Source organism: Charadrius vociferus, unplaced genomic scaffold, assembly GCF_000708025.1.
Source record: "Charadrius vociferus isolate BGI_N301 unplaced genomic scaffold, ASM70802v2 scaffold486, whole genome shotgun sequence".
NCBI lineage: Eukaryota > Metazoa > Chordata > Aves > Charadriiformes > Charadriidae > Charadrius > Charadrius vociferus.
In genome coordinates this window covers 668,961-696,652 of record NW_009648965.1, presented here as the reverse complement: position 1 = coordinate 696,652, position 27,692 = coordinate 668,961, and the positions used below count along the sequence as shown (strand labels likewise).

Below are 27,692 nucleotides of genomic sequence, written 5' to 3'. Positions count from 1 at the left end.
TCCAGCTGTCTGAGAGGTTTGGAGTTCATTAAATGCTAATGGCATTTAGCAATTTTCAGATACTTGGAAGAGGATAAGTCTGCATTTTTAGAAATGTTGCCGTCTTTAACTTGACTGTTCGTATTTTGCCCCTCAATTATATTCTGTAAGGAATGAAGGACTGAAATGTGGCTTTAAAATACGTTTTTCTTAATTTGCCTAGCTTTATTTCTTACTTAACTTTTTGACTTTTAATTGTATTGGTGACTAGTAGTGTCTGATGACTCTGAACACTTCTACCCTATGTTTTTGGCTAGTCAGAAAGAAGAGTGCATTTCTTGAAGCTGCTCTTTCCCTTCTGATGTTTTATTTCCCCAGGATATATTTTATGTATCACATTGTACGTTTCCCAGTACAGTGATTAGTTACACCTCTGAATATGTCAGGAGATGGAAACATGGCTCTGCTTCCTTCCATCATTTCTGGCCCTTCGCATAATACAGAAAGAAATGAGCTGTTTCTTCTGCAAGCAGTGGAACAAATCAGTAGCAATAGTCTCTCATGCCTCATCTGTTCTCTTATGCTGAAGGAGAAGATGGGACCTGGATCAGTTTTTCATTTGCACATCTATTCTGGGAATAGATAATTTGTTATGTAGAAAGCATAGTTTCAGCATGCAAATGTACCCATATCCCTTGGTGGGACAGATTCTTTGTCTTATTGAGACAAACAAAATAAGGAAGCTTGTGGTCTTGTCTTGGCTGGTGTAGATTCCTATAGCATTGGCATCTCGAGGACCAATCTAACACAACTGATTTCAGTTAAATCCTTCATCATTATCCTAATGCAGAATGTAGACAAAGTATTGGAAGGAGATACATCCAGAAACTACAGATTAGAGTACATCAAGGCCCAGTGAGTAGGCATTCACTGGAAGCTTCCTGGAGGCCCATGATATCTCACTGAAACTTAGGGAATCCATTTGGCTGTGCATAACTGAGAGTCTCTTTTTGCCCCCACTCCTTTAGACGAATTGCTTCCACAGGAAATTTTAAAATACTGAAGAAATTTTTATCTGCTGTTAAGTAAGAAATGTTTCCAGAGAAATTTTGGAAGTTTTCAGATTGAAGCTGCTCAAGAATAGGATCCATGAGAACATTAAGAGGAAGGAAGAGGAAGATTCAAAAGAAGCAAAAATTTTTGTCCCTGAATATCTGTATCACTGTTCTACAAAGGGCAGTAACATAGCTGGGTATGTAGGGTTAAAAAAGGCAAAAATACTAATCTGAATTTGTGCAAGGACTTTTATAAACTGTTTAGTGCCTATTTTCCCCATTTTTCTATAATGTAGAAATGCATGAAAATGTGAATGAAATAAAAGTTAATGGGATCTGAAACACGTGAAAGAAGGAAGACGTGAAGTCATAGAGTCATAGAATAATTCAGGTTGGAAGGACCAGGTTGCTCAGGGAACCTTTAAGCATGGAGATTGCACACCCCGTCTGGGTCATGTGTTCCAATGCTGGAATGTCCTAACAGTGGGAAGCTCTCTTCTTTCAAGTTATGTTTGTTGTCCCTTGTCTTCCCACTGTATGTCTCTGTGAAGAGCCTGGCTCCATTTTCCTTATAACCTCCCCTACCATGAAAGGGCAGGGAATGGAAAAGGAGATGCACCTGCCAGTAAAGGACTTCTTTGGGCTCTGGAATGGCTAATCAGCGTTCTTGGGCTCACTAAGCACCAGCTGGTGTAGCGAGGGAGCCAGCCTAAAGCTGTGCATTGCATTTTTCAGAAAATTAGACCTGTACGTACTCAGGTCCCATGGAAGGCCAATGAGAGAGAGATTACAAATTTTCATGGAAGTTCCGAGGCAGCTAAATATTTTCTCTCTAAATCAAAGCTTTGATCTTTGTAACTGTTGGGTTTTATTTTAGCTCCAAGTAAACATAAAGCTACTTGAGTTATCAGATATGTAACTACTAGTAGATTTTTCTGAGCATGTATTAAAGGGACAGTTTACTGGACTGAATAGCTAACATAGAAGGGAAAACAGTAAATTGCTGCACACCTTGGTTCAGAATGATACGCAGATGAGTGCCTATATCTCCCAAATGTTTTGCATGCCCATTAAAGAGAATTTTGCCTTGACTTCAATGATTATATTTTAAACTGATGTCAGTGTTGGCTTACATTTTCTAAATGTTGGACTTGTTTCATCTTCAGTCAGCGTGCTTATCAGTTCCAAAATATACATGCTCTTTTTCAATAAATTTTCATTTTAGATTAAAAATAAATAAATCTTTCATATTGCAGTAAAGAGATAGAATTAAAAGAAGAAAAAATGCAGAAATCAGATATTAATTTATTTTATTTTATCATACTGAAGGGCAAATGAATTTGATGGCCCATTTTTTAATTGACATATCGATTACAATTTTGCAAGAAGTGGTTGTGGAATTCAGCAAAAATGATTGAGGTGGTACAAATGCTTATAAATCTGTCCCACATTGTTCTTGTTCTTTAATTGTAATTGTCTGATAAAACTTCCATCAGTTTTTGTAATTAACCTAATGGTCTAAATGAATTTCCAGATCACTGGTTATTCGTTTCAATATAGAAAATGCCATTACATTGAGTTTAATTAATACAAAGTAAGTTCACAGTCCATTGTATTAGAATAGAATTTTACTCTTTTAACTGTTTCATTTATGAAACTTTTTTCCCCTAATTTTGTTTGTCCCATTTATGAACTTGAGTGTTCATTCTCTTTTATACTAAAATAGTATAAACCCTTTATAATAAAAATATTTAAAGCCCAATGCTCCTCAAGTTCCCATCCTCAGAATATCAGTGTAGATGTTTTTTGTATTTATCATTTCAACTATTTTTAAACAGAATTCACTCGGTGCCAAATTCATAATCCCATGATATGCCCTAGAACATCTTATTTGTCTTGATATTCCTTTCACAGAAGTACATATGACAGATAAGCACTCACCAGAGAATACTTTTGCTTTGCGTCAGACAGATATTAAAACAATAAACTATGATGCCCTGGGATTTTAGCTTATGAGCAACCAGAAAACAACAAGGCAAAGATGAGATGTTTTTGAAAGGTGGGAAGGCAGTTCTTTCAGAAAATTCCCTGGAAACCTTTGGTCCTGTAATATTTTTGACAAGAAATATTTTTAATGCTTAAGTTCTTTTAAAGCAAATCAGGAATATACATTCTATTACCTCAGACCAGGCGTTAGAAACGTTCCCAAATTATCCTAATAATCCTAGTGATCCAAAGTCAGGTGTTATATGCCAGGAGAGAAGGAAAATCTATTGCAGAAGCTTAAAGTATTAATTACATGATACAGAAATTTTGATTTTTACGTATGTTATCTATTAAAAACTTGTCAACACTTAGGTATGATAGACATGTACTATTTTTAAAAAGATTTTTTGTTTCCTGTGAGTGTCTTGTTTTGATTCATAGCTGAAGGATAGTTCAAGGCTATGTTGATATGCATGGAATACATAAGGAAAATCATAAATACTAAGTATAAATACCACATTCAATAGTAGAATTTAGTCCATTTGAGGATTCGTACTACAGAAATGAAAATTAAGTAAAACCTCTCTATGCAATACGTCTGTTGAATATCCTCACTTAGAAGGAGGTTACTTGGTTTAGGAATATTAGTGAACTACCTAAAAAATGCTGTATGAAACTGTTTTCATGTTTCTTTTTACAGTGAAGACATTCCAGGTTTTATTTTTCTGTGCCATTACTAATGGATTGAAGTAAGACATTTGACATGTCTATTATATTCTGGGATATTTCCAGTATCAAGAAGATTACATGGGGAAAATATAAATTTTCAAAAGGTGATTTAAGGTGTGCTTCTGAGCAGAATAATTATTGGAAACATTCAGTTTAGAAGCCTTGATTCAGTTGATTTTGTCAGGTTTAACCTGTTGCGCACATGTAATTACCTGAAAATTATATTGTAATGATGATAGTCTTCTCATAGTATTATCCTGAGACTCCAAGTAACTGAAGTGTAGGCTCCTGGCATTTGGTATATCCTTTTCTGGGTTTTGTATGTAAGACATGATTGACCATATTCAATCCAAATGGACATATGCTTTATTGTAATGACATCAATGATTAACTTGTTCTGATTTTATTGTTGTAGTTTTTCTTAATTGATTTGTTGTGATTTTACTGTTATTGGTAAGGGAGAGACTGTTTTGTAGGCTTGCCATTTTGAATTGGTATTTGGTCAGGAACAATTTAAAGAATGAGTTTTCATATGGTATATATTTGCCTATGTTGCTTTATTTGCAAATTAAATGTAAAAAGGTTTCTGCAAACCAAATTTTTAATTGGTCTGTTTTCTATTAAACTAAAATGGAATGGTAAGTCACTTCATCACAATTAAAATATTTATCAGTAGATTGCATGTACATGTTTGTGGTTTTGTCTAATTTTTGTTGCTTCACAGAAAAAAGGTAGAGCAGCCCTGCAAAGGAGTTCTGTGATTAAGCCAGTTTAACCATTGTAGGACTGAGATTCATGAATGAACCAGTGCAAAAATCCTGCCCAAAGGGAAATGGCCATACATTTCAGTAGACCAATCACACGTACCATTTCCAGGATACAAAAACGTCAGTACTGAACATTTAGGAGTCAAACTATCTTTTTAACGTGCTTCCTGAATTAATTAATTGCCTTTATTTATAAAGTGAAGAGAATCACTTGGTAGTAACCCAGGAATAATGCGAGAAGTGCCCTTCCTTGTCTGCGTGTTAAAATGCAGTCAGTTTACATGGGAGCTTAAATAAAGAAGATATCAGTATTGAGTAGAAAGGGAAGTTTACTAATAGATTTCCATTATTCCATTATTTTCCCCCCCACATATAGAAGTATAAAAGGTTGAAAAATCATGTATCACTTCAAGAGAAAAATGAACTGTCTTTGGAAGGTCGTTAAACGCTGTTTTGGCCCATTGTATTGGACCAGAGGCCATATTTTGAACAAAGTTACACAAATTTGAATGCAGGGTAACCACTGACTTCTAAGTCAGGTAGTTATAAAGATAATACAAAATCAGCGAAATCGAGTAAAATTATATTCATACATATTATGTTATATTCTAGATTTAAGGATCAACCTTTTTAAACTGTAAAGTGAACCTCTTGGGTTTTTTGGTAGCACTGCCTGAAATTCTTGTTACAAATTTTTTTATGTTCTGTATCACTCTATATTGTCCTCCTGTAAGTATTTTCAGCATAACTGTCCTTTTACTTTCTGTCTATCAGTATTTTAAATGGTGAATAATAAGTCACCAGGAAGATGCATTGTAGTTGCCCAGAATCTGTAAATATGGGTTTCATTTCACTCCTGCAAATCTGCTTTTAAGTGCCTTGCTGTTTATACTCATTCTTCTGTTAATCTGTTTAGTGATGGTGCAGTGTATCTGAACTGGCATGCTTAAGAGTTTTATAAAACAGACAGACATATCTTGAATTGTGTGCTGCTGACTGTTTTTTTAACTTCTACACCATCCTACACCTGGGTAGTGGGAGATGACTGGAAATGTGCGCACAATATTTTTAATAGTAAATTGTGGAGCGTATCTTTGTCCAAATAATCTTTTAGTAAATTGTGGAGCGTATCTTTGTCCTTTAGTTCAAATAATAAAAATCACGTTTGACCAGGGACACTTGGCCATCTCATGTATCTTAACTTAGTGCTTTCCTGTTAATGGAGATATGGCACTTGGCAACTGGCAGTACTCATGACTAACTGATGCGTTAGGACAATAGAATTGTTTGGACTTACTCTTCTCAGTATGCAGCTAAACAGTGAGAATTGCATTTAGGATTTTTTTGCATCATGATCTATGATGTTACTGTACGTAGGATCCTTTGTGTGGAGTCCTATATGCAGGCTACTGATGTTTCCTTAGCTTTGTATTCTAGGTGCTGTGTTATTTTCAGTGGATAGGCACGTACAGTTGACCATGCATCTCAAGTCATTCTGTCTGTCTGTCAGATGTAAAGTTGTTAATTTTGTGGTTTTCAGCTTAGCCTGTAAGATTTGGTTTCAAGAAAAGACTTTACTGTCACTCTCCTTACGTTGTGTCAGTTGTCACTAATAATGGCTCTTAAAACCACGCTGTATACAGCAAAATTCTTCAACCTGAATTTCACAAATAGTATTTTTGAGGGATTAACATTTTTAGTATCTGTATGAGTCTTGGCTCATGCTATTCTTTGTTTTGACAATTTTTTCTGTTATGGCTTAGATTAGGTTAACTAGCTGGTTTTTTCCTCGGTCGCTTCCTGCCTAAACTGTTCCCAACCCAACAACATACTGACAATGTTCTTTTTACAGTTAAATAATTCTGTTGAGTTTTAGCAATCCTTGTGTCATCCAGAGAGAACTTCTTGTCACCACATGATTTACTTGCATAAATATTCAAATTACTAAATTTTGTCATCTCTTTATAGCAGTGCTGCTCATCATCTAGTTTTCCACAACAATGTCCTTTTTACTTTGTCTCCAAAATAGTGTTTAGCTAGACACAGGGGAATTTTTCCATTTACTTGGAACTTGTAGATGTCCAACAACCAGGAACATGAGACAAGTTATTGATCAGTTTGATCATCTATATTTGAAGATTATTCTTTAATTTAAGATCAGACGTGGCTTCTCTGATCTATGCTGTTTCTTTTCCTTTATGGCAAAGTTGCTTTGTTGTTTGTTTTTACCTATGGAACTTTTTCTTGTTTCTAGTCATTTCTTTTGTGCAAATTCAACTGTTCTTTGTACAACAACTATTTGTATTCTTTGCAACATCAACTATGCAATGCTCTTATTTTGTTATTAATTATACCATAAGTAATTTGACCACCAATTATAGTATTTTTTTATTCAAAGTTGTAGGTTGATGTAATTACATAGCTTTACAAAAAACTTCTGGATCGTCTTATCTGTTCTTTTTGGCTGTCTGCATCCTCCATCTTTTTTTTTCTGCATCCTCAGAGAAATCTCTTGATGTCTGAGGGGCTCAGGTGGCTGCATATACAGTCCTGCAAAAGAAGGATGAGATATATAGGAATTTCTGATAATCATAGAATCACCAAATGACTGAATCTCAGAATGGCTGAGGAAGGAACCTCTGGAGGTCGCCTTGTCCACCCCCCCTGCTCAAGCATTGTAACCTCACGCAGGCTGCCCAGAAGCACATCCAAACAGCTTTTGGATATCTCCAAGGATGGAGATTCCACATCCTCTTTGGGTACCTGAACCAGTGCTCAGTCTCCCTCACATTGAAAAAGCTTAGGCAAAAAGATGAAACAGTTCCCAGGCTTTGGCATCAAGATTTTGCTCCAAAGGTTGTAAATTCCTGGCATACAATGGTATCGGTATACATAGAGACCAATGGTGGTTTGGTTATTGGTATTTTAGAGGACATTAAACAAAGAAGGGTAGAAAAAATGAATAATTATATATATAGGCTTAAAATAATTGTAATGAAATCTAAGTGTGAATTCAGTATGTGCAAGTCATTGTTGAAATAATAGATAAATCTGGAAAGAAATTTAAAGTGAAGGTAACCAAAGTTTTCTTGGAACAGTTAAGTGACTTCCCTACAATTTAACATAATAATAAGCACATTAAATAGGAGGTTGCTTTTTACTGTAATTTGTTTTTTGAGTACACTTGATTATGTTGGTGATTTGGTATGGAAAAATCTTACAAATCTTATCTCTCATATGTCTGAGGATGAAGTAGTTGAAAAGAGCGTCTTCAAGAGCTGTCCTCTTTCTAGAAATATTTACGTAATCTTTCAGGGTACACCTTATTATAAAAAGTTTCACCAAATTTATGTTAAATTTTGTGCTAATTTGGATTTGACTGGAAGCTTAATGCAGTAGTGTTGTGTAAAGGGATTCAATTACAGTGTGCAGTGTTTTGTAAGTAACTGTCTCACATAAAAAGTTAATTAATCAGAGCTGTGTCAATTTCCTTGTGCCATGTCAATTTGCAGCAAGGTAATTAATCACTAATCGCCCAGCGTGCAGCAAACTAAGGGACAATCCATGAGTCATTTATTGTTATTTTTTTCAAAATAAATGGCACACAGAGCCATGAAGAAACACATCTTGCCTTTCATAGTATTTTTATCGACAGTTTTGCATGTTGTAATAGACTGCAGCAACAAGCAGCTGTAGTTCAATGGAATATGAATATTAAAGAAACAAATGAGAGCAGATTTATAGGCCATTGCTTTTCTGTTATGTCAGTTTTGAGATTACACTGAGCAAATGAACAGTGAAAAATTACTCTTCCATGTGGAGAATGGTGATTAGACTTGTACATTAATTAGAGATTTTTGTTTTCCTTTTCAATGCATTTCAAATGAGAATGTCCTGGAAGTAACGGTTTGTCCAAAATGCAGATTTATTCATCCCTAAACAACATGGTTTCATACTGACATATATTTTTGTACAATAGTAAGGAAATAATTGTTCTTCTAATTTTAAGATTGTGAATGAAAGAAATAGAAGGGACCAGTTGTGACTATTTGACATATATGGCAAATTTCCTTTGAATTCAGCTAATTCACAACTAGATCACCATGGATAATCGTCTCACAGAAGTGACAGGTGAAAAAAATGTGTTTTCAGCTTGCTATTGTTAAACATCGTGAACTTTCTAAAGATTTTTTTACTCTGAAATTTTAAGAATCCATATATGTAATTTAAAAGCCTTTTATGTTAAAACGTGTAGTAATAGGGCTAAAATTTTACTTGCAGTGTACTTTGGAATGTGTATTTAAATGCGAAGATCTGCACACATCCTCTTTAAGGCAGTTTTTATAATGCTTTAAAGAATGCCAAGTAATACTACATATTACTGTTATGGTGAAGGGACAACTTACTACACAGCATACATCGGGATGAACTCCTGACTCTCCTCCTGAAACCTTAGATAATATCATGTAGATTATTCTGCTTAGCCTTTCTCAGCATGTTACCCATTACATCTCTTTGTTTTTAATTTATTGTCCAGCACTTCTGAAGTGTTTCCTCAACAGGGTTCCTCCTAAACTATGGGAATAATGTAAATGTGTCTCCCTGACTTTCCAACAGTTAAACTCTGTTGCAGTAAATTAGCTACAACCTGATTCAGACGTCATGTAGCATTAAAATCCTTCACCATCAAATATTTGAAAACTCTTGATGATGGATGACCTGCTAGTTTGTGCAAAGAAGGAGAGATCGGGAGTGACGAGAGGTAGATTTGTTCATCCGTTTTGATGGCACACCTTTCTTGAGGCATATGGCACACTCATAGAAATTCAAACCACAGCACAAATGCAAAGAATAATTGCCCATTAAAATGGCTGTATATTTTTATGGCTTTGATACAAAATCTGCCCCCTGTTGTTTTTTGCATCTGCTGCTCTTCCATCCATCCCAAAGCTTTAAAACTTTAATACACAGTGTATAGCCCTTAAGTATTTCTTTCCAGGTTATATTCCTCCTTTTGGGAACTCAGACTTTGTCATTGTTCATTCAGCCTTTGTTTTCTAAGGCATATGTTGAGATATGATGCCTGGAAAGTGCACCTACCTGTCACGTTCATTCAATAAAAAATGAATAAAAGCAATGCTTATATTACATCTTTTGGGAGAAGTTAAGGCTTGATTAAATTTCATCTGTGAACACAAAGATTAAGTTCCTCTTCTTTTTCTCATGCTCATATTTGTTTTCTATATAAAATCATTAGTTACCTAAATTTGACTGATATACTAATATGAATCCTGTTAATTCCAAAGGCCTTTTTATTTGCTTACGTGTTGCAATTTGCTGGCCAGGTTTCATGTCTGAGATCTAAACTTGAGTTCGATGAAGGAGATACCCTGACAGTGTTTCCATGTTTACAAAGTGTATCCAGAAGAGAGAACTTTTTGGACAGTACTCATTGTAATAATGCTTTTTTTAATTTATTTTATCCCCTTAAATGTAAAAATAGAACAGATAAGATTAAAGAAGGAATCTTGCCATCATGCTGTTCCTAAAAAAAAATCATTTAGGCTGTAGTACAAGATGATTTGTATGCTTTTTTATAATTATATTAAGCAAAACCAAGTACTGCCACAGCATATTTTTTTCATGCTTCTTTTTTTACTTTGAAAAAGTAAAATTTGCAGATCCACTGTAGGAATGGATTATTTTTTTCTTTTGTAGTTGCCGTTGTAGTCCCATTCGTATTTGAATGGCTGAATGAAAAACTACAGAACCGATGGGGCTATTAGACGAGAATGTAAATTGTTTCTTTTACTTGATATTTGATTATATATAGTCCTTAGAAAAGTCTTTTTTTTTTTTCTTTATCCTCATATTATGACCTCATATCACCATTGCCTAAATGAAGAAATCTGCCTTTTCGGTATCGCAGATCAGAAGAATTCCAGTCATCAAATTACTTTGATAAATTTAAGGTACTTTTGCTTAGAAGTGGACTCAGATGCTTCCCTGCTGAGAGTCAAACACATTTTCAACCTCTTTATAATAGCATTTTCACTGACTTAGTTTCAGCAGTTTGGCACTGAGGCACTAAGGACGGTTGACCTACAAACTGTAAGTCATTAAAATCTTTACCCCTCCTGGCTAGTATATTCATTACTTCTGGGGCTAGTTAATAGCACTTAATGCTTCCTGATGGGAGAGCCCTTTTCATAAAATTGTTTTTATGAAGTCTATTCTTCAGTTGTGTTCTAATGGTGCCACTTCTGCTGGTTATTTTGGGGTGAGGATATTAAAAAGTTGGTAGCAAAATAAATTCTGTGGTTATTAAATATTCCTATCTATCTGATTTCCCAGCTGGGCTGAAGTAGCTTTTTTTTTTTTTTTTTCCTGAACTCAAATCTAGGGTGATGTGATCTTTTTGATCATTTTACATCTAATCTTAATCTGGATTATTGCTGCCTGGAAGTAGAAGGCGTGTTTTCAGACACTCTGATTTTCAGACTGACTCAAGTCAGTTTTTTTGTGATTGATGTAATTCTGTTGTATATAACCTCTACTGTTAGACCTTTCTTGATCGTAAGTCCTTGCAATGTCACTCTTCGTTCTGTATTTCTCAGGCTGTTTCCATCCTGTCTTATCCGCTTCCTGACAGAACTCCAAATCATTGCTCTACCTCCTACTAATTGCTTCTACAAGCTTTTTTAGCATTTTATGCTTCATGATTTTATTAAGGAGACAATGCAAGGCAAGCATAGAAAAACAATTAAACTATTTCAGGCTTTTCATTCTAACACATCCTTTGTGTTGCAGAGACTTTGGAAATGGTAGAAATCACTGTCTTGTCTTAGTATCTCCCATGAATGCTGAACCTCCATTCCGTGTTCTGGATTTGGTAAACTTATGGGTTAAGTGACTCTTCCTGCCGTCTCTATCTTCTACCTTTTTCTCCTCTTTCATAAGAGAAAGCCTGCTTTCTCATGAAAAATGTAGTATTATTTTTCTTAAATATTTTATGTTATTTTTTACTTGTTCATCGTTGGGACCACTCTGCTTTTCCAGTGATATTTCTTTGTAGACAACCGTTCACTGTCAAAGATTTAAGGTCAGTGTCCCTTCTTGTAATTCTTTCCAAGGTGTGACCACCATGAAGAATAAAGAGTATTTAGGATAAATGCTCAATTATTGCAAAATATGTATTTTAGTATGTCTGTGTGAAAACTGGACTGAATGGTACAATTAAAAGGAAAAAAATGCTCACAAAGCACTTCAGGAGTACCCGTGTTCACAGAGGTATATCCTCAGTGTCTCCCATACAACTTCTGCACAATTGCAGTTGGTTTTCATTAGACCTATATTTACTCATTTCTTCTGAAAATCAAGAGACAGGTCCATTGTTCACACACACGTAAGGCGTGCGGCTGTATGGAGTAATTGGTGAGTTAATTTCAAACAGTATGTTTTACAGCAGAAGGATTGTCTAGGGCCCTGAGTGTTTCACCGAAAGATGGCAACTGCTTTAAATACTGCCAAATGTAGATGTTAATGGCAAAGAATTAATTGCTGAAACAGATCTTAGAGCAGGAGTTTCCAAACTGTGCATTGCAAGCCCACAGCTTGGTCAGATAACTTACATTGCTTGAGCTTAGACTTATTTGAATTGATTTGTTTTTCTTTACCGGTGCTTCTGTTTTTTCTTGTAGAAGTGTGGTTTCTGTCAATACGTAGAGAACTACAAATGCATACATAAGTGAAGTTCACCAAACTGCTCCAAGGTTGTCAGTCTTCATTCATTTTTTGTCAGTGGCTTTTAGGTCAGAGAAATGTCTCTTAATCTTGGCAGTTTGAGTGTCCTTAAAGACTACATTTTTTTATTTTATTTTTTTTTTAAAGCTAGCTACAGAATACCACCCTTCAGGTTTGTCATTTGAAATATTCACCATTTCAGATATCAGTTTTCCTGGTCAGACTCTCCAAGTCCATTTTTCCCCATTTGCTTAAGCAAACTCTTCTTAGCACTGTTTTGTCAGGTTTGTTTTTGTTTATTTGCATGATTTTTTTTTTTTAAAAGGCAAAAATTAACTCTCAAATTGTTGGAGAAACTTCTAGAAGTGACCATCTACTAGATGGAAAGGAGTCATTTTTCTAATGCAGGCAGAATGCACCTAAACATTACCCTGATAACAAAGATAATCGTACTGGGTTAGATTAGTTCTCTGTCTAGTCCAATACCCTGTATTTGGAAAGGAGCAAAAGCTGGATGCCTAATGAAAAGTTGTAAGACTGGAGTTAGCGTGTAGGTGTATAGTTCTTTAAGCGTTCTCTTAGCTTTCTACAATTTGAAGTGTTTCTGTAAACCAGAGGTGATGTCTTAATATTGTTGCTGTGCAGGGAAATTGTTCATCCCTTTCAATCATAGAAACTTTTAAACTTTTAACATCCATAACATCCAGTGGCAGAAATTTCCATGGCAGCTTATTTAAAGGTTGTGTGAGGAGCCACTTTTCCCCATATTTTCTTCCTTATTCACTATTATGGAGCTTTGTCATGGCTCCCACAGGCACTTTTTTTCCGTGCTGAAGAGTACTAGCCCACTCCATTTTTTCTCTTACAGAAGTAACAGACACAATTAAAGTTATGATAAGTGACGATTTAAAATGCATGTTTTGCGCGTCACCTATTTTACGCCAAGACAGAGAGTCTCCAGCATGTGGCATTCACAAGTACATTCTCTAAGTGACAGAAATGAGCAATGATGCCATGATGTCCAACCATCGTGGTTTTCTCATGCATTGCTAACTTCCGTCTATGAAATTTTATTAGAGCATTGCACCTTTTATTTTTCTGTGTTAGTATGGGCAGACAGTCCACTCTAGCAGAGGAACTGCAGTACAGCCTGTAGATCTTTTTGCTATAATGTTTGCTTATATACTCGGTCTGCTGAAAATTGTCTTTTACATTTTTGTATGTACATTGTTCTAATTTGTATGCAAGGCTGTTAATGTTTACGTGGAAATAAAAAGGACAAAAGTTACATGGTCTGAGCAGCAGGTCATGATTACTGTATTTATACTGTTCACTATTCAATGTTGTTGCGTATGCAAAAGTACTGAGAGTGTCCTAATTTCCAAGTATATGATATAAATTTTCGTTTTTCCCCTTAAAAAATGCTTTCCGTGACTCCATTTCTTTAAGCCTTCTTAAATGCAGTTGATTGCAAAGTTAGCAGTCTATGGAGTTCTCTAAGTTCACCGTTTTGATTTTGACACATATTTCTTTACAGAAAGAGGAATAAAAATACGGTATTTGCACTTTTAAAAAGACTGTTCTCATTTAATTGCATTGCCATAGGGTGGTTTTATGTTGTGTCACAGACACGTAAATCTTTGCAGAATTACTGTACGACCTTTTTGTCAGTGAGGAGGACCTAGCAGTAGTAAGGCAGTAATGGACAAGTCACCATAATTACAGTATTTTCTTTCATGTGTTCAGCTGGAGACATCTACAAGTTGTGAATTTTTCATTTTCTTTTTCAAATTCAAGGCTTCTTTTAAAAATTAATGCTAAAACAGATGAAAGATAAATGTGGGTTGAAATCAGTTCGTATTTCAGACTTTAAAACCTTACTCGTTTACACATCATTACTTCCATTTGCTTGCTTCTTATTAGAGCTTTGCTAAGCAATATTTATTTCTTTTATCTCTTTATTTGCATACTCAAAAAAATTCAACAAAGTGAAGCACAACTGAAGTAACCTGAGTACCAACAGAGCTGGATTTGATTTTCTCTGTGTTGCTGATGAATTCATTCCAAAAATACCTGTTCTAATATTGGCCAGAAATACATGTACAAAGGAGAAATGAAGTAATGAAGTATTGGTTAAAAAATAGCAGAGAAAGTAAAGTGGAAAGTTTCCTTTTTATTTTTCAGTTAAGAAGTTTATGAAGAGAGAAGTTTTACAGACTTTTTACAGAAAAAAAAAAACCTCTAAGTTGTACTGTATCACTGTTCAATTTCTGATTACAATATTTTAAGTCTCACATGGAAGAGAAATTAATGTTTCCACTTAGTTGCAATGACAATATAAAAGTATCTGTGGTAATTTTTTTTTATATGTCTAAATTTTTCTATTGGTTCTGAATATTATCTGGATTCATAGATACTTCCAAACTATGCAACCATTGACTGTGAAGGAATAATGGGTACTGTTATGAACAATATGAAGTATACCCCTAAAATCTGAGAAAACTCTTGCTTTGTCTTTCTTTCCCTTGGTACACAATTAAGACCCAGTTAGTCATCAACTTTTGAACCCAAGTAAAGCTCTGTTAGGTTGGTAAAATTGCTGGGTAATTTAGGTCACCGAAGGTCACCTGGTCTAAGGTCTCAGCTCCACTCAAAGCAGGGCTGACTTATGAAGATGGATCCAATAATGTGATAGAAATGTCTCTGCCATTATAAATTTCCTCCTGAACTGGGTGACTTGGACCTTAAGAGTCTCATGGTAGCAGTGTTGGCTAAACCAGTCAACATTATTTTTAATAATGGATGTCTTCTAAGAGAATCAGAACCACCTATGATACTGCCATCTCTGTTCCCAGTTTGCCGTCTCCTGCTTGCATATATTTTGTGTAAAAGATGGTTAAAAGACTAAAAATTTATTTGTATAGCAATGCATCCAGTTATAGGCAAGCTTTGATATAAAACACTAGATTGATCTGAATGTTTTACATTCCTCTTTTTTTTTTTTTTTTCTTTTTTTTCCTTCCCAGTGCCAGGATTTCCCTACCCTGCTGCAACTGCAGCTGCTGCCTACAGAGGTGCACACCTAAGAGGCCGAGGTCGCACGGTGTACAACACGTTTCGGGCAGCAGCGCCCCCCCCTCCAATTCCAGCCTACGGCGGGTAAGGAGATCAGCTTCTTTTTACCTGTTAGCATGGCTCTCCCAGGCTACCAAGTGGTTGTGACTGTGGTGCATGCTGATCGTGTCTCAGCGCAGAAACAACGCAGCATGCGACCAATCCCAGCGCTGGAAGTGGTGCACCTTGCACAGAGTATTGAAAAATGACTGTAATTTGTACTGCCATGGTTGGTGGCCTTAAGCATTTCAGATGTCACATATTGTTATGTAAATGCTCTTAGAAACGGAATGCTTTGGAACAGAGAAATTGTTTCAGCTAAAGATATATTTTTGATGATTGCAAACATCTGGTTATTAAGGAGGTTGGATCAAGTTAACTTCTTTTTCTTCAAATCATCCACTGAAAGTTGTCACTGGACTGGAAGGCTTAGTGATGGTAGTTTTTTTTTTATTATTTTATTGCAGTTTGTTTAGTTTTTTTAGTTGACATCTTTACCACGATAGGAGTCTGGGGTGCTTCTCTCTTACTATTTGCTTAAATAATAACTTAAGATTTCACTGTCAGTGACCCACAGTTACTAAAACCAAGTAGTAAACTAAGGAGCAATGGAGAGAAGTTCATAGTAATAATTTATAGAAACTCAATAGTCTTCCATTATTTCAGAATATTTTAATTTATTTTTTTATAGGTATATTTTTGAGGGAAAGAAGGAAGAAACAAATTCTCCTGTAGCTATGTAAATGACACAGAAAGGTTTTGTATGCTGCATGTGATATTTAAGAGCCCTAAGATTGTCGAAATATTTTCAGCTATTAAGAAATCGAGAAGTTTGAAAAATCAGAAAATTTAGCAGATCCCAGGCCAGAATAGGACTTTGTCTTAAAAATTTGAAGTAGATAATGCCACCACCTCTCTGTGGAGCAACTAGATCTTTCTGAGAAAGTGTCAGGAATGGTTTGCAAAGTGAGTGAAGGTGATCTCTCTCCCTCTCTCCCCGCTCTCACTAAAATCCTGTTCAGCAGCTTGTCTGCTCTCACTGCGGATGTCCCCTTGGAAGGGAGCTTGCAGCACAAGACCCTGTCCTCCTACTTCGTTATGGCAGAAGATGGGTGCCCTTCAGTAGTTGCCTCAGTTTCTTATGAAGGCTGTGTTCTATTAAGCCAAAAGGCATGTCTTTTTCTAGAAAAGTTTGCTAATCTAGTCGATCAGTCATTGAGCTAGATTTTCAGGGATATTTAAGACAAACACTTTGGCCATTCCTTCACATTTGGGCAGTTATCACCTCAGAGAAGATGTTCTGAAAATGGTTATAAAAATGATGCCTGTCGTGGTTTGAGGTTATTTTGTAGGAGTGGTGTTTGGTTTGGTTTTTAGTGGTTTGTGTAGTTTAATAAGCAAAATAATATTAATTTAATAAGCAAAACAGTATTACCACTACTGGAGGAAAACACCATGATTTTTGTAGATTGCCTGACTTACCTTTGGACAAGGATGGTGTCCCACTGAAGTTAATCCTACTGTTGCACAGACTCTCATTTAGAGTTAGTCCAGGAATTTGTACATGGCAATGATGGGAACAATTTTAGAATGCCCTACAAGAGCTGATTACAATCTGAATGTTTCATCTAATAAATGGGTACTGCATGTAAAGAAAGTGGACTCTTTCCATCTCTGCTTAGTTTAAAAATCAATTCTTAAAATTTAACATAGTGTGCAATATGTAGTGAGATAACAGCATGGGTTATTACCAGTTTCATGATATCACAAACATAATACCTTAGTTTAATACAAAGTCATAAAGTTATATAAGAAAATATATACCAGCTACATGTGATACAATTTTTGAGTTGGATAATACTTTTTTTGTTGTATTTGCAAAAGTAGTAAATACTTTCAGACCAGTAAGTAACTTAAATTTGCTTTAATTTAAGGGGCCACATGTGGGTGCTCTGTGTGTGCATGTGTGTTATGTAAGTTTATACTTTAGTTAGTACAGTGACTCAGCAGTTTTTTTATTTCGAAGTGCAATACATATATCTTCTTATATAATTGTACTGCTGACTTTCAGCATCTTTAGGTAGTTAAGTTAGATGTATGAGTTTTGTGAACTCCTGTTGTAAGTTAATACAGAAGTTTTGTACTGCAGTCAGGTTCAGCATTTTTTTTTGGTTCCAAGAGGTCAGCTCAGCGCTCATACATTCTTCTGCAGGATGGTTTGACAGTTAGCTTGGACATATCTCGCCTATTACCTTCATGACTTGTCCTTAAAGCTGGCTTCAGAGGGAGCCATGCATTGCATCATTAAGAAGTCACATCTTATTATTCTGATGACTTCTAGCTGTCTGGTAATCTAGGGCTCACCTTGCCAGTCACAGTTTGACTCTGCAAAAATTTTCAATTAGTAAGCTTTGTCTTAATTTAGATAGGTCCTAGTTCAGATAATAGTCAGGTTTAATTTTCTTCATCCACCTATCCTTCATAATAAGGCACTGCTTTCTGGTGCACAAAACAAATTTCCAACTTCTGTAATTCATAGATCAGTGCGGAAATAATACATATCTCTGTTGCACTGATCCACAGTTGGATTAATAAAGCTTTATTCTGAAATAATTTCTTTTGCCTAGCGTATTAGATCTTGTGCTAGCAACTTCACTGATACAGTAGCGCAATTTGGAGTTTCTTTGCAGTGCTTTGTTCTGTGCTTCACCCATTATGTACTCTGACCTATTAAAGAAGCAAAAAAGAGTTTTCATCAGAAAAAAATCCTTAATCAATGAAAGTAAATTATAAAAATGCGATTTTCAGTCACAATGGGAGTAGGAGTCAAGGAAAATTACAGAGACAATAAAGAGATCACAGAGAATGAATCAACTTACAGAAGGAAGCAAACAACTTGGAATATCATTTGTTGATAAGAAAAATGGAAGAAGCTTTGAATGTTATTTTGCAATTCATTTAGTAGCAATTTCCCTTTTTTTCACTCAAGGAAGGAGCCCAGCCTTAAAGCCAAGGAAACAGTTTCAAAATAAAATATTTTCGATCATTTAAAAAAAAAAAAGACATTGATTTTGTATACTGACAGATATAATCTGAATTATAAGTTTACATTAAATTCTAGCAATGTTTAGTTAGAAAAATACTGCTTTTCTTTTTGAAGAAGTCACATGTAAGTGTAAAATAGAAAGCTGAAGTTTGAAATGAACTTTTTCATTTTCTTATATTTCATTAACCTTAGAAAGCTTATTACTGAAATAAAATATAATACTTGATCTGAAATAGTTTTTTTCACGCTTACTTGTATATATTACAAAGTTTTGGAACTGAAGCTGAATCATTTTGATTTAAATTTGGAAATCAACCGTAAAGCTAGGAACATGTGTTTCCTAGACTAGTGTGACATGCTGACATGTTTATCTTGGCAGCACTGACTCAGGATTCCCTGCTCTGTAACAAAAGCTTTCTTTGTATTCCATCTCCTTTGACTCTGTAGTTGTTCTTGTTCATGGGTGTCCTGTTGGATACTGACTGGGACCTTTTCTTAGAAACTGTTTATCAACAAAGTTAAGAAATGGCGATGAGTGCCGGGTTGTAAAGAAATCTAGAAAACTTTGTGGTCATTAGGTAAAACAAGGAGTGACTGAGGGACTTGAGGTTGTTTAGTCTGAAGAAAAGGCGGCTGATGGGAGACCTTATTGCTCTCTACAGCTACCTGAAAGTAGGCTTTATGGAGGTGGTCTCTTCTCACAAGTTACAACTAATAGGACAAGAGGAAATGGCATCAGGTTGTGCCAGGGAAGGTTTAGGTTAGATATTAGGCAAAACTTCTACACTGAAAGGGTTATCAAAGACTGGAACAGGCTGCCCAGGGAAGGGGTTGAATCGCCATCCTCGGATGTATTTAAAAGCTGTCTAGATATGGTACTCAAGGACATGGTTTAGAATTGGCCCTGGTTGAGTTAGATAATGGTTGGACTTGATGATCTTAAAGGTCTTTCCCAGCCATAACGATTCTATGATTATATGAAGTTAGTGTGATTCATACAGAAAGCTCTTACCTACTGTGCCTCAGAGTTACTGGGAAACAGCAAACATGGCATGCTTCACTCCATCTGAGGAAAATTGTTGATTATAGCTGTGTTTAAGGCCATTGTTTTCTTATAAGTCAAAACAGTACACATGCTTTAAAGTGTGTCATTTAAAAATGAAATCAGTGTTCGTGAGATCTGTAGTACTACATAATAATTAATGAATCCTTTACTTGCAAGTGAAGCATTTCAGTAATTCCTTGAAATAGCGTCTTATTTATTAGTTCATGGAAAATGCTTCAATTTTAGCATCTGTGGAATCATTTCTAATGCCTTGAATACCTACAATGTGCAGCTTACTCATAACTTGGTGTGTACAATTCATTTATGTACCATAAAAACCTACTGAAACTGAAATGAGGGAGTAAAGCTTCATTTGTGTGAGAAAACTGAATGCTGAAATTTAAAGAGTTTGGAGATCTACATTGCATGGAGAGCTTAGCTTCAGCACTATGCTGCAGGAGGAGGAGAAGCAAGAGATGGTTGTGTTGTGGATGGCATGAGAGGGCACGGACATCAGAGCCTGTCAGTACAGGAGGATGTAGCTGTGGAGCTAAGAGCTATAGCCCACTTATCTCAGGGGGCTCTGCAGGAACTTCACAGCAAGATCAGCGACTTGGTTGAGGAGACAAGCAGTTACTATTTTAAGCTGACTAAATTCCTTTCATACCTTCTTTCTTGGGGCAGCTCCAATGTGGGAGGATTTGAGCTCGCTGCTTCTTTGACCTGTCTTGCAGGCTTCTCTCTGGGTATTAGTGTTTTGTGCAGAACAATTTTTAAATGATAAAAAAAAAGGCATAAATACAAAAATAAAAGTCTTTTTTGGCTTTACCTGCATCTTTCTAGGATGCTTTTTGCTATTTGAAAAGAAGAATAATAAAAAAACCAACCCTAAATAAAATTGTGAAGTTGGGTAGGGTGGAGGAGAAGTAATAGACTATTCAGAAACTGTTCCCTGATGTAAAAAGAATTGTTTTGAAGTGCTACCTTCTAACTGATTCAAAATGAAAAGAAGCTTTATTTTCCAACACCTTATTCTGAGTTTAAGAAAGAAGGATAATTATTATAAGCTACTACGTCTACTGCAGTGGTTATGGCTTTTTCCAATATGTTTCTTTGGTCTCACGGAAACTTCCTCTTACTTTGGACTCTGTGCTTTGCATATATGTGCAATTGTTAAAACAAAAAAAATGTGTTCTCCCAGCGCGTAGGGATTTATGTTTTCCAGCTTTGATCTCTGCAGAAGTGCCCTCAATTAATTTTCCAAACCAGATAATGTAACTTGTTCATGGTAGCACATGTTGAAACTGGGAAGACAGGAACCTGGAATTAGAGAACATTCTTAAAAGTTGAAGCAGCCTCATACAAGAGTTTCAGTTCTATGTTTACAACAGTGAAAGTTGTGTTATTGGAGTTTTGAAAGGTGTTATTTTAATTCTCAGTCTTTTCTTTGGTTTGTTTTGAATAAGGTTGTAGTTCCGTCTCTTCTACTACTTGTTTCATGAAGGCTTCACCTAAAAGGTTTCATATAAAAGGTGATTTCCAAGACCAAAACCAGGAAAACATGTAGGACAGTGAAGGCAACCCTACCAGCAATCAGGAAACTTTTGTTTCTCAGGTGCTTTCTCTTAGTTGTGATGGAGGCGAAATAGCAAACTATAACCATGATTCCTACTGCAATGAATGAAATCATGATTGTAATGCCTGTTTGTTATGCTGAATCAATCACTCCATGCACTTAATCTGCCTTAAGTTATTTATGTTAACTTGTGCAGATTGTGTGTATGGCTGAGGGCCATATATACTCAGCTGCTATGAAGTTACTGAACTAAGGTTTGTGCAGTCAAGAACTATCTTCTTATGTCATTGATAGATTATTCAACCTAATCCTTTTGAAAGATGAGGATAGAAAAATGATAATGAAGACGGATGTAGTCCTCCCAGGATATTATAAAGGTGGAATCTAAACTAGTAAAGGGTTTATCATAATACAGTTACAGAAAATGATTATAAGACACAAAGACTAAAATAAAGCAGCTAAAACCATGCAAAGCAGAAGTATAATTGTTGGTGAGAAAACAGTTTCATATCTATAGAAAAATAATTTCAGGAAATGATTGCCACATGTGATGTTATTTAGATGAACATTTTCTTAGTAAATCAAGATTTTGCTCATCTCTGAGTTTTCCTTAGCAGAATAAGATCGTAAAATACAACTGAATAAATCCCCCAAATTTGTTGTTCTTATTTTAATGCCTCCAGGTAGTGCATTAACATGTCATCCATTCCTGGGTGAAGTAATTCAGATGTCAGTAACGTGGCTATTTCCAGACCCTGTGTTGGTTGAAAAGGAAGTCAAGATTTATCTGTCTGTCAAGATGATTTTTTGAATATAATGTGTAAAAGGAGCTGTGGTGAGACTGGTCCCTGTGTGATGCATTCAGTCTCTTCCCATGCTTGAGACTTATCATCTGTTTTCTGCCTACAGCTTCAGAGAGAGAAAAGGGGGTGATAAGCCAAGCAAATTACCCTTTGGAAAATTATATACTGAAGGAAGGAAAAGCACAAGAGCAAAACATAGCTCTTGGTGGTTTACACTTCTGATGAAGGGTGCTGTTAGAAAATACATTTGACTCCACTGGTAAGATTCATTGACAGGAGTCAAGAGTAACAAGGACAGTGAATAGAGAAAATATTCTCTGAAAAATCTATGAAAGTGTGAAGAATCTCTTTTCTTCAAACTTCAAAAGAAGCAGAAGGTTTTATATTTAACATCACTTTCATACTACAAGACCGTATGGAGGAAATAAGATAAAAATCAGCTGATATCTTTCAATAGTGCATGTCCAGCTTGGGAGTGTTATAGTCATTTGTCTGATTCTGTCACTTCTTAATACTAACGATGTTTATTGACAGTCATGCATTCATGTCTCATTTGAGTGTTGGGTGCTTCCTTTGGTATCATATTTATCAAGCAGCTGCATATTTAGAATTAAAAATAAGTTTCTGTCTGTACACGACTGAGCATTATATGTAAAAGGAAGGCATAGGTGAATGAAGTAACCTGTCCATGATTGCAACCAGTGCACTTGGGAATTCAAAATATAGCAGCCCTTATTCATGTTGTGACATCTTCACTGGCTATCCACAGATCAGCAAGAGAAGGAAGAAAAAAGGCCCCCTTTCTAGCGCGCATTCTCTCAAAAGCATTGTTTGCTGAATAGTAATGTTTAATAACAATAGAATGTAGTAGGTTTTAGTGTACTGTGGTGGGTTGACCTTGCCTGGCTGCTGGACCCTCACCCAGCTGCGGTCTCATTCTCCTCCTTAAGAGTATAGGGGAAGAAAGTAAGATGGAAAAGCTCTTGGGTTGAGATAAAGACAGGGAGATTGCTTATCAGTTGCCATCACGGGCAAAACAGACTTGACTTGAAAATTAATTTAATCTATTGCCTATTAAAATGCAGTTGGATGGTTAGAAACAAAGACAGAACCTAAAATGCCTTGCCCCCCTCCCTGCCCCTTCTTCCTAGGCTCAACTTCACTCCTTCATTCCCAACTCCTCCACCTCCTCCCAACACAAGTGGCACAGGGGTGTGAGGAACTGAGGGTTGTGGGGTCTCCACCTTCAGCAAACTCTATCGTTTGTATATCATCTCATAAAACTCCTTCCCTGTTGTTCCCTATTGTGTACTTCTACTTCACTGTCGAGTGTTTTATTTCTTACATGCAAACAGGTAGAGGAAAAACATGTAATGTTTTAAAATAATCAGAATATCAAAACGAAACCGAAGGTACACTACAATGTAAATAGCAAGCGCTCTGAAAGCTACTGATGTAGACCAAGCTTGGCATATTTTGCTCTGCAGACATAATAAATAGAAAAATACACGAGTAAAGGTCTGACCTTGCTGAAGCAAATGGCAGACACTCTGATTTAAGTGGAGCCGAGTTTTCACACATTATTATTCTATAGCAAACTTTTATCATCAGAGTGGTTTTATCAATGTGGTTTGTGTGCATGTATGCATATTTATGATTTTCTCAAGTGATTCTGACTTAAACGCATACCAGCTCAGCCCTGTGGGTTTTGGTCATTGACCTCAATAGATCAGTTATATTTCTGACATGAAAATTCTTGTTGGAATTGTGAAACAGCTTAGGCTAGCAACTTCGTAATAGCTATTATTCTCAGATAATAGTATTTCTAAACTGAAAATATTGTTGCAAAACCCCTATTGTGTGCTCTCATATTTAGCTCTTGAAACAGCTTGTGTTGATTCTGATATTGGAAATACCCATTTTAAGTTGCAGAACTGCCAAATGGATGTAAAACTGCAGGACTTACGTAATGTGTGTAATTGGTAGGCCACTGTTGTGTAGTTCCAGTTTTGTTTAGTGTAATCTTTTAAACCATCTTTGTCATACTGTGTCATTTATCCTGAAGGGTTTAGAATCTAAAATTGAAACTATTTACACTCATGATTTATCTTAGCTGAAATGCAGCAGTCTCTGGGTAAATTGTTAACAGCGATATAACAATACTACATTTTTTCAGATAAGAAGTAGTAATGTATCCAGCCAAAACTGCAGGGGAGCTCAGAACCATTGGCATGTTAGCCAAAGCTGTAAAATAATAAAGTGAGGAAGGTTAATACTATTTTTTTTTTTTATAAGAATACCATCATGACATTCTTAACAGACCTGTTGTTGCTAGCGGAAAAGTGTATCAAGCCAAGAATGCAGTACATATGAATACCCTCATCTCTGCATACATTGAGATATTGAGATTTGACTCAATGGGTAGAATACCACCAGGGTAATTATTTCACACGTTCCTCGCACCATATAAACTTAAGATGTGTTTTGTTTTCCATCTAAGTAATGCAACTACTGCTTTGTTTCAGAGGGTTGACATAATTGCAGGACAAGAAAGTAGTAGTCCAAGAGATAGCATTTTGTTAATGTATTTAAACTGATTGTAGGATTGGCCCACTGATTATTTTTTTATAGAAAAAATGCAGCCAATATGTGATTTCTCAAAAAAATAAGAAAAAAACTCCCCAAACCTTATTGGAAGTATTTTCCAGTCTTGCCATGCTTTGCCTCTCTTTGACTAAGCATTTGGTATCCTTTATAAGATGTTGGATTCAGTATAGTTTCACTTCTGATAATTACTACCAACCTCCTTAACCAATGTGAAGAGTGCCTTCCTTCCCCCCTCCCTCTGTTCTTGTGACGAGACTAACCTCCGCTGTGCAGGGGTTGGTGGCATTTGCATGTGGAAATGCACTAATATGGATGTTTTTCTTTGTGTGTGCATCCTTGCAGTGTTGTATACCAGGATGGATTTTATGGTGCAGACATTTATGTAAGTATTCATTGATGTGCATGCTGTCCTTGTACATTACCAGAGTCATTCTTTTTACAAGTTTGCTGCCTAGCTTGACTCTGTTTTGTCTATTTACCATCCCTTGCCTGTCAGAAAGAATTGAGAAGAATATCTCTCACATTGGAAGACCTTTCTGTTCATTACATCTATCATTGTTCAGTGGAGCTGAATTAACTCTTCAAGCAAATGCTGAATGAATGCAAAAAGATGTGAAAAATGTCTATGCATATGTGGAGGGGTGTCTCCCTTCAAAATTGAAGTTCAAAGAAAAAATAAAAAGAAAGCAAGAACATTCTTCTTCAATCCCCAAAAGCTTGTTTTGAAAAAATCAAGACAAGCTTAGTATTACTAATACCAGAAGTAGGAAAATACTTTATGGAGAGATACAGATTTCCCAAATTCAGGCAACATTGGGTACACGTAAGTGCCACGGTGATAGGAGAGCTTCATTACATTGTAAGTTTAAGATATGGCTATCTATTGTCTGTAATCTGAGTAGACTTCTATCTGCTCTTTTAAAATCCACTTATTTCAATTTAAATGAAATGAGCAGAGACTGCTTATGATATAAGAAGTGGTTATATTTGTTAGTAAGAATTTATAGCCCTGGATCCATCATTACCTACTTCACCTCACTGGTCACCAATTTCCTTTCAAATAATATTTTTTTAAGTTTCTTGCCAATACTGAAGTTTTTACCTTGAATGTATACGAAGAGGCTACTTACGTCTAAGTATGCAAGAAGTTTTGGGTGGTTGAGGCTGAATTTCACTCTTCTGAAATAGTTACTTCTTATACCCTATGTGTAGATGTAAAATATTTTACTGATATTCCAGTAATCTTTCACATTTTGATAAAGCAATCTGGTCCTAATTTACAGGTATCTTCTCTATTTCACTAGACAACTTTCTCTAGCCTACTTGTACGTCTGTTGTACTGTCTCTTTTGAGATACAAAAAGATGGATGAGTTGAAATTGGTATGAGTATTAAAAATTCAATAGGTAGTGCTAGAAAACATTCCTTGTATTCATTATCAGCAATCTTTTAGAACTATGTCCAAGGGAACAGATTTTTTTAAAAATAAGTTTTATATAAAGAAGGAAAATAATTTGAATTTATGGATGAAGTAGGTTTTGTTTTCCAGATGGAGATAGAAAGAAGCTGATACTTATCTGAAAATTAATTTGTGTAGATTAAAAATAAAAAATTTAAAATAAATTAGCATGGGTTAAAATTCTCTCCCTATGTACTTATGTACTTAGTGATGTTATCAGTAACATATTGTTTACAACACATGAGAATCACCCAAAGGCTTACTCAAGTGTAGTATGCTGCTCTAATCTCACCTAAACACATTGCTGCTGAATTTTTGAGCTATACAGGATAGATGGTACAGCGTGGAATTTCTTCAAGTGTGGGTTCCAATTTTCATATTTCTTCAAACTGTCAAAAGAACATGACATCCATTTTGCGCAGTTTACCAACCTGAAAATTTGATAGGCAACAAAATATCTTTCTCAGGATTGCTTAATGTGATAGTAGAGGTGCGAACTAAATGTTAATGTAACAGTTCGTAATTTTGGAACCCACTGCTGCTGAAAAACAGGAATATCTCCTTTGGTGATTGACAATATTATTTTTAGGTGGCCTTACACCCTCTCGCAGACTTGAACATTTTGTTCCCAATCGGGAACTGATTTCAGTGAGCAAGATACGAAGAAATTACTGATTTCTAGTATAGCCTTAGTTTTGTTGTTTGGAATAGTCATGTGCATTAGGAAGTGGAATAACTATACTGGTGCATTGGTTTTCACTCAGTTGCAGCCTTGTATTTCTGATTGCATTTCTTAGTTCCCTTAATGCAGCAGAATGTTTACCTTTACAGCAGTTGACAGAATTCAAACACTCTTCTGGAACTTCATTTGATTTTTTAATTTTTTTTATCATGTACAAAGCTTCTTATTTTATTATTCATTTTTCTTCACATTTGTTCTTTCTTGCATATAAAACATTTATATGCAAGGGGACGGAGAGAGAGATAGAGAGATAGAGAGAACTGGCATAAATCTGGCATAATATTCACTGGCACAGGCTGCCCAGAGTGGTGGTGGAGTCTCCCACTCTGGAGACATTCAAAACCCGCCTGGACGCTGTCCTGTGTAACGTGCTGTAGGTGACCCTGCTCTGGCAGGAGGGTTGGACTAGATGATCTCCAGAGGTCCCTTCCAACCCTAACAATTCTGTGAATTCTGTGAAATCAAAAGAAACCTTACAATTCACAGTGCATTAGTTCTTAGTGTATTAGTTTGCGGTGGACCAAGTTATTTATTAAATCCCAATTGATTATGACATAGTTCTACTTAGGCTTTCGTTTTAAGTGCAGAGCTGAAGCTTTGTGAAAGAACAAATGCTTTGTGAAAAAAAAAAAAAGGAGAAAAAAAATTAAACAATATAGGTTTTAATAGTAGATTGGTGAGAAGGGAACCTTAAAAATACCACATAAGGCAAAACCAAAGGAACTGAAAAGCCAGACCAAAAATATGCATTAACAAGTATATCAGAGTGGGTTTTATTCTGATATGATTACATAGATTATCAACAGGAATATGTACCATGCTAGTCTTTCCATGACTAGCTATCAATGTAGATGGCTAGATTTTGTGGAAGGGAAGGAGGGAAGACACAGAAAGATACTGGTTGGGTGAAAACTGCAGAGTGAACCAAGAACAGCAAATAGCCAGAGTTGCTTAATACTAATCAGAGGAATAGAAGAGAATAGGAATATAAAAATAGGTGGAAAGTACAGTCTAAAATGAAAAATCAACAGCCATGATTCCA

The 27,692-nt window shown here is 35.8% G+C and overlaps 1 protein-coding gene across 2 annotated transcripts in view; it reads left to right on the top strand.

The window, feature by feature from the left end:
- The window catches only part of RBFOX1 (RNA binding protein, fox-1 homolog (C. elegans) 1), a 281,886-nt gene that overhangs the window by 217,175 nt on the left and 37,019 nt on the right, over positions 1–27,692 (top strand). Inside the window, exons 8-9 of one of the 2 annotated variants that reach the window (XM_009887683.1) lie at positions 15,286–15,418; positions 24,793–24,832. In XM_009887683.1, coding sequence (XP_009885985.1) covers positions 15,286–15,418; positions 24,793–24,832 — 173 coding nt within the window. The remainder of the gene's footprint in view (positions 1–15,285; positions 15,419–24,792; positions 24,833–27,692) is intronic. The other variant, XM_009887682.1, reaches the window with a different exon arrangement.